Source organism: Gossypium arboreum, chromosome 9 (assembly GCF_025698485.1).
Source record: "Gossypium arboreum isolate Shixiya-1 chromosome 9, ASM2569848v2, whole genome shotgun sequence".
Lineage (NCBI taxonomy): Eukaryota > Viridiplantae > Streptophyta > Magnoliopsida > Malvales > Malvaceae > Gossypium > Gossypium arboreum.
This window is the reverse complement of record NC_069078.1, coordinates 5,972,367-5,980,947: the sequence shown is the minus strand read 5'-3', so window position 1 is coordinate 5,980,947 and position 8,581 is coordinate 5,972,367. Positions and strand designations below refer to the sequence as shown.

General features: G+C 31.2%; 1 protein-coding gene across 1 annotated transcript; it reads left to right on the top strand.

The window, feature by feature from the left end:
- The first annotated feature begins 423 nt into the window (after nucleotides 1–423).
- Nucleotides 424–4,021, top strand: LOC108455577 (MDIS1-interacting receptor like kinase 2-like). The gene is made up of 2 exons (XM_017754126.2): nucleotides 424–3,289; nucleotides 3,537–4,021. Exons 1-2 carry the CDS (start codon nucleotides 475–477, stop codon nucleotides 3,929–3,931), a joined length of 3,210 nt encoding a protein of 1,069 aa, XP_017609615.2. The 5' UTR covers nucleotides 424–474; the 3' UTR covers nucleotides 3,932–4,021.
- The last annotated feature ends 4,560 nt before the right edge of the window (nucleotides 4,022–8,581 follow it).

Here is an 8,581-nt window from a genome sequence, read left to right as displayed (position 1 = left end):
GGGAAAGTAAATGGGAAAAAATATTCAAAAAAGAAAATTTGGGTGAAAATGAGTCCGGGGTAAATGGAGGTTGGGATGGGAGGGGAGGGAAGTAAAAGTATTGAGGGAAGTAAAAAGATTTAGTGGTTTGGGGTAAAAATATAAAATATTATAGTTTGATATTCGAATTATTCTAGTTCGAAAATTAAACTTGATTCGAATTTTTTTTGATTTTTTCGAGTCGAATCGAGTTTTGCTCACCCGTAATATTGAATAGATGCGAAACTTTGTGTATGGATATATTCCGAAATGCATCTTTTATCTAATTAAAATATTATTAACTGTATAGGAAATTATAAAAGAGGTGAAAAACAAATTTATTTTATAGTAATCCAAATATACACATGTCTTTATATATATGTATATGTTTTTTTCCGGCTCTTTAAAATTAGGTAGAGAATTGGGAGTAAAGCTTCAATCCTGATCTTAATTGCTATGACATTCTCTTTTTACACTTGTTTTGCTATTTTACTTTTCTTACTCTCTATAACAGTGGGGAGCAGTGAGATTGCTAGATCAACAAATAATGATTCAGAATCTCTTTTAGCTGAGGAAAAAGCATTGATGGAAACTGGGTGGTGGAGTAACTACAGCAACATAGGTGTTCACCATTGTACATGGCCTGGTGTCAGATGCAGTGCAACTGGAATTGTCATCGAGATTGATCTTAGTGGCCATGGTCTAAATGGGAGTATAACACCTCAAATAGGTGCACTTTCCAAACTCAAGTGCCTCAACCTGTCCTCAAATAATCTTAGAGGTGTGTTACCTTCTTCACTTGGAAACCTTACTCAATTGGCAGTGCTTGATGTTTCTTATAATGAAATTCATTCTATTCCCTTGGAAATTGAGAAGATGGAGAATCTTGTTTTTCTAAATTTGACGAGGAACCTCATTGTTCATATGCCTTCAGCTATTGGTCTTTTGACCAATCTCACCCACTTGATTATGACCTCTAATCCATTGCAGAGCATCATCCCTCCCCATATATGGAACCTGAAAAAGCTAATGACTCTCCATCTCGGAAACTGCCAACTCCACGGTTCCATTCCACCAAATATTGGAAAGCTGAAGAGTTTGGTTAATCTCCATCTCTCAAGGAACATGCTTGTTGGTCCAATCCCATCTTCTATCAACAACTTAACCAATCTTGCATCGTTGGTTCTTAATGACAACCAACTTAATGGATCCATTCCGCAAGAAATTGGGAGACTGACAAATTTGATTACATTGGAGCTATCTTCTAATATGCTTGTTGGTCCAATCCCATCTTCTGTCAACCACTTAACCAATCTTGCATCACTGGTTCTTTATGGAAACCAACTTAATGGATCCATTCCACAAGAAATTGGGAGACTGACAAATTTGATTACATTGGATCTATCTTCTAATATGCTTGTTGGTCCAATCCCATCTTCTGTCAACCACTTAACCAATCTTGCATCACTGGTTCTTTATGGAAACCAACTTAATGGATCCATTCCACAAGAAATTGGGAGACTGACAAATTTGATTACATTGGATCTATCTTCTAATATGCTTGTTGGTCCAATCCCATCTTCTGTCAACAACTTAACCAATCTTGCATCGTTGGTTCTTTATGGAAACCAACTCAATGGATCCATTCCGCATGAAATTGGGAGGCTAACGAATTTGGTTACATTACATCTATCCGCCAATATGCTTTTGGGTCCCATCCCTTCCTCTTTGGGTAAGTTATCCAGACTGGAGTCGTTCTCTCTTTATACAAATAAAATAAATGGTTCCATCCCATTAGAAATAAGAAATCTTAAGAGGTTGACTTACTTGGATCTTGGTGCCAATAACTTGAGTGGTGAAATCCCTTCGTTTCTAGGTCTTTTGCCCAGCTTGAGTAGCTTGTACCTTGACTCAAATCTTTTTGAAGGTTTCATCCCATTAGATATTGGAAAATTAAAGAATCTGACTGTATTGTATCTCTCTTATAACAAACTCACTGGCCCAATCCCTTCATCTCTACTTCATTTACCCAATTTAAGGGGATTATCCATCGCTTCGAATCTTTTGGAGGGTCCCATACCCCATGAAATTGAGAGTTTGAATGTCCTGAATCACTTGAATCTCTCAGACAATAAATTGAGCGGAAGGATTCCCTTGCAAATTGGTGGCTTATCTCTATTTCAACTTGATCTCAGCCATAACATCCTTGGGGGAGATATACCGTCTCAATTCAATTCCACAAACATTGATCTTAGCCATAACCATCTCCAAGGATTGATACCTTTCCGATTTTGGAGGATAACTCAATTCAGCCTTATAGATCTCAGTTCGAATAAGCTAACGGGCATGATTCCTGAACTTCCATTTTATCCTATGAGAATCAATTTGTCATTTAATTCACTGAGGGGTCAAATTCCATATGGATTATTGAATTTTCCACCTGAGACATTTATAGGCAACAAGGATTTATGTGGTTCCGTTCAAGGCTTCCGTCCTTGCCCTTCATCTCCAAATGTAAACCGAGAAAGAAATAGCAAAGTAGTGAAACACAATCTGCCTATTGTTATTCTGGTTCCAACTTGGTTATTTTTTGTCTCGACTTTTGTGTTGGTGATATTCATCCTATTCCGACGATATAGAGCTAAAGCTTTGAAATCTGAGCCAAGTCCAACCAAAAATGGAGATTTATTCTGTATTTGGAACTTTGATGGAAAGATTGCTTTTGAAGACATCATCAAAGCCACAGAGGATTTTGATATCAAATATTGCATTGGAACGGGTGGTTATGGCAGTGTATACAGAGCAATCTTACCAAGTGGCAAAGTTGTTGCATTGAAAAAATTCCACCGATTGGAAGCTGAGCAGCCGGCTTATGATACAAGTTTCCGAAATGAGATCAAGTTTTTAACAGAAATACGACACAAGAACATTGTCAAGCTCCACGGATTTTGTCTCCACAATCGTTGCATGTTCTTGATTTATGAATATATGGAAAACGGAAGCTTGTTTTATGCCTTGAGCATTGATGAGGAAGCTGTGGAATTGGATTGGACCAAAAGAGTGAACATTGTCAAAGGTGTCGCACATGCTTTATCTTACATGCATCATGATTGCAACCCTCCAATTGTTCATCGAGACATCTCAAGTAATAACATTTTGTTGAACTCTGAATTGGAAGCTTTTATTGCTGATTTTGGAACTGCAAGACTTCTTGATCCTAATTCATCTAATCAAACTGTAATTGTTGGCACGTACGGATATATTGCCCCAGGTTCTATACATTCACTCTCTTTTTCCCTTTTTATTTAGCTTCATTCATTCTTAGTTTGCCCTGATTATTTATTTTGAATTACATATTATTTGAAACAAATGGGAAAAGCAAAATTAGCAAACATCAAATATAAATAAATTTTTTGTTTTAACTTGAGATTAAAGAATTCAAATGCAACTACACATGCACCTATGCACAATATAAATTCGTATCTATTTTTAACTATACTTTTTTGTTTTAATTACAGAACTTGCTTATTCATTAGTTGTGACGGAAAAATGTGATGTATATAGCTTTGGAGTGTTGGCATTGGAAATATTGATGGGAAAGCATCCTGGTGAATTGTTGTCAACACTATCATCAACGTCATCGCCATCTAATATCCAAAATGTCATGTTAAATGAAATTTTGGACCCTCGATTATCACCCCCAAGAAGTCGAAAAATGACAGGAGACATTGCTTTTGTTGCTGTGATTGCTTTCGCATGCTTACGGGCCAAACCCAAAGCTCGACCAACAATGAAATCAGTGTCTCAAGAATTCCTACACATCAAGTCTCCAATTTCAGTGCATCTTCATGAAATATCTCTTATCAAGCTTAAGAACCATGATATGTTTATGAGCGGGAAAAGTTATAAATAAATAGTAGTTGATTTGACTCTGCATTTTTAAGACGATATAAATATTATATTCTCCTAAATGCTTTCATTATTCATTTTTAATTTACCAAAATATATATGCCATTTTTTTATTTTTTATTTTTGCTTGGAATAGGAGGCAAATGCATGTATTGGACTGTTAGATTTGAATATCCATTCATGAATGTTGGGTCCAAAGCATGGTGATAGAAGGGCCTTGGCCCAAAGGTCACCCCATTAATGCCTTTTTGCCTTTACCAATATTTCAGATATTATGACATGAAGATGTTACTATGTTTTCTTTTAGGTTTTTTATTTCAGAATTTTATGACATAAAACACACATTTTTTTTCAATTTTGGTATTATTTTACCTACAAGAATGTGTTCAAACATTGGGAGTTGGTAAAAGTATTATAGAAGTTATTATATTAAGAGTTAAGTTGTATTTTGTTCCCATTATTTAAAAAATAGATAAATTAGTTATTGTAGGTTAGATTAAAAGGCAATCTTATCTTTTCTATTAAAAATTTCTTCCATTTTTACTATTAAAAACTAGCGTAACTGACGAAATAACTAAACAGTTACACATGGTATGCCACATATATCTTATGCTAATGTACAGGGATCAATTTTTAACAGTAGAAATGAATTTTTTTTATTACAAGAATGACCAATTAGCTCTTTGATCTAACATATATAGACTAATTTGTCCATCTTTTTAGTAGAGGGGGCAAAATGTAATCTGACTCCTAATACAATGTTTGAGTTATTTTAGGTTCAATCATTTGGGTTTTTCAACCAAGTTTTTTTTGTTAGATATTCGAGTTCATATCATTTTGAATTCAAATCCTTTTTTATTCTCAAGAGCTCTAGATTTTCTTTTTATGATTGAATCAAATTTAAATTCAATTTAATCAGATCAATTTTCGAATTCAAGTAAAGATCTTAATTTAAATACGAATTGAAAACAAAAATCTATTGTGAAAACGATGAGAAAGAGGTTTATAACCTTATATTTGCCCAATTCAATTAATCATTTAATATATAATATAAATGTAAATTTACATAGTAATATAGTGGATTTATAAAATAGGTAGATAAATATCTAATATAAATAAATATAGATAAATATATAGATACATATATTAATTTTTTAATTATAACAACTATTTTTTATTCTTAAAAGAATAAAACCGCAGCGGGATGCGAGGAATGGGATGGGGTTATTAACTAAGCATCGATGTGTTAAAGTCAATTAGAGTCATTGTAGATTATAATTGGGATAAATCTTAAAATTATATATGATTTATGTTTAATATGTAATTGTATATATAAATTTTGATTTAATTCAATTCTTGTAAATTATTAACACAATTATTAATATAACATCATTTTATATTTATATATTGCATACATAAATAATTATATTTACCCAATATAAAAATAAATTGATATATTTATTTCTTTAAATGTATATGATTAAATCAAAATTAAAATTTCAAGTATGTATGTGAACCACAATTAGAGTTTCATATTTATAATTGAGCCAAATTAAAGTTTTTATATACAAGTGCACATTAATTTAAAGTTAATATTTATTCATATATATATATATTGCATCATAATCTATATTTATATTATATATTAAACACGTTTGAAGAATTAGAGATATTTGTAATTACAAAAGAGTAATTAATGTCCCAATAATTGCAGTTTTATCAAAATATTTTGTGATAAAATTAATATTTATGTTGGCTGTAAATATCACACAATGAATTATGTAATTAATTAGGAATTGCATGGAATAATATTAGTAAAATAGAATAGTATTGCTTTTATATCGAAGTCGCTTTGTTCAAGGAAGAACATCAGTTAACTCTCCAATTTACTCTTAAAATGATGAAGACAAGTTGATGCACAACGCTAACTAATCAACTTGTATTTGGTAATGTATTTGATAAAATTAAATTATATTTTGAGTATCACATAATTAACGAGTTAATATTTACATGTACAATAATGATATATCTATATTACATACGTACAAGCTACGTCTAAAAGGAGTTACCCAAGCATTATCCCTGGAATATTCTTCTCACTCTATGACTGTATCTCACCAAACATTAAGTGCAATGCAATACTAATATGAGAAAATGTGTGAATATGTATCCCGTCCTTTAAGTAAAGACTGGACCAAAAGTAATTAGACGAGCTAATATTTCTTTAGAAATCATGAGTTTGTATTTTCCATGGATAAATGGAAAGATAAATCCACTTGACTTGACTTTAGTTTTCTTCAAGCATAATTGATCCCCTGTTCCACGTTACATGATAATGATGGTATTTTGTCACTAAACGGAAAAAAAAACCATCTTTTAAAAAGTGACCAATCTTTTAAAGAATAATCCACGTCATGATTAACATAGTTGGACATTGCTTAAATTTTTTATTGATATGTACGTACTAGATAATATATGAATAGTTGCGATTCAATCTCTTCTAAAATGAGAGAGTTATATGTTAATATATCGTAGAAATGTACTTTGACCCGATAAATAAACAAAAAATCTGATTAGTCTCTTAAAAACGATGGAATCATAAAGTACAATACATGATGAAATTATATATTTTAATTTGTCAAAAGTTTATAATTTAATTTTCGTCCCCAATTTTTTTTTTTTTTTTTTTGAATTCACCTCTAAAGCTAGACATGATATAGAATCTGTTACAAGTTGGCCAACCATGCAGCTGATGAAACTCTGATACATGTTGATTTTGTTTGAAGGATGCTGGTTCAGCTTAGTTCTCTTTTTAGTTTCATTCAATGTATTTGGCGTGCATTGGTTTGATTAGGTGTTGAATAACTCTTTTTGCTTAAGTGCAGACAATGTTTTGTAAGTTTCAATATAGTTAATGAGAGTAGTTATGTATTTGGTAATATTTAGTGACTTAAATTGTAATGATTTCTTATTGAATGGATAAGCATATATAACATTTTCAACTTCATTTTTATGCTTCTTGCTGCTCGTTTTTCATCTGTTCTTTGTTTTACTTCACTTAAAACACCAACAATTACTATCAAGAGCGTGTTGTCTTTAAGGGTCATTGTTTTTGTTTCTGTTTCTTGTTGCTGTAAAACATGTCTTCAGCAAACTTCTAACCCCCTCCACCACCTGTTTTTGCTGAAGAAAACTACCACATTTAGGTAGTGAAGATAGGACCTACCTCCATGTTTATGACTTGTGGGATGTGGTCTAGACAAGCAGGGAGACACCACCTTTGAGAGTAAATCCTACCATTGCTCAAATAAGGCAATACAGTGATGAGTGTGCCAAGAAATACAAAGCAATATCCTACCTATAGAATAGTGTTTCAGATGTTATTTTCACCCGGATTATGGTGGTGGAGGAAAAGAAGTCTCATCCCCAACCATTTAGAATGATGAAAGAAAAAAAAATTGTATCCAAAACCTTGCTCAGATGTCATGATAAAAATAGAGTAATATCTTGAATTTTATTAATACACTTCAAGGACATATATATCTACGTAAAAGTAGTTACATAGAAATTAAATTACTAGAAAATAATATCTCATAATAATATTTTATAACATTTCATTAGGAATGATATTATGAGATCTCCTAACAAACTATCACAATAACTTAGAAAAAAAAACTTGATAATTGGCTTTGACTTTAACTTCTCTAACTACTTATACATCTAATTGTTTGTTTGGACTTGCAGTCAGGGCTTAGCCGAAGGGGAGGGGAACTCGGGGCCCTTTGTTCAATGGGATAATTCCATTTATAGCCCCTTCCTAATATTAAAAGATCCAATTTAGTTCTTTTAAACCTTTGATTAAATGGAAAATTCTTAATTTTAATCTTTTGAAAAATTAATAATTTAATTTACTTTAAACATTTTTAATAAAAAAATTTTAACTTTAGCCTCCACAAATTTTATAATCTTATCTCGCCCCCATAAACAAAATTTATAACTTTGCCCCTACTTGCAAAGTGATATATATATTTATGTAAAGAAATGTATCATTTCAATATTCATATGGTAATTATGTTTTCATTTATATTTTGAAAATTTATTTGGTAAAGATTTTTTTTGTCGGAGTATTTACTACCAGTAGAAGTGATTAATTTTCTCATGGTAAGTATTTTTTAAATAGGTAAACAGTCGCTCATAAAATATGTTCCATTGCCATGAATAAGAATCGAACCTCAACCACACCACATCTCATGATTTTTGGTATAGAATTTTACAAATGTATAAGATAAGGTTATATAATATTAAAAAACATATAAATTAAAAGATAGAAAATTCATTTGTATATTTAATGTGTTGTTAATGTGAATTTTGATGTCAACTTGAAATTTTTAATATAAAAGACCGAATTTAAATTCAGCCGAATATAATTTGACAATAAAAAGACAATAATTTTGATCAATCTAACTTAAACTTGAATTCATTCAAACAAAAAACTATCAAAATTTTATTAGATATAAAACCGAAACAATTCAAATTCAAATTAATTTAACTCGAAAATACTGAAATTCAAATTCAAAAGACTTAAATCCGAAACTATCCAACCAAACCAAATTTAATTAAATGTTAAAAAGTATAATTATTTATCCCATTATGA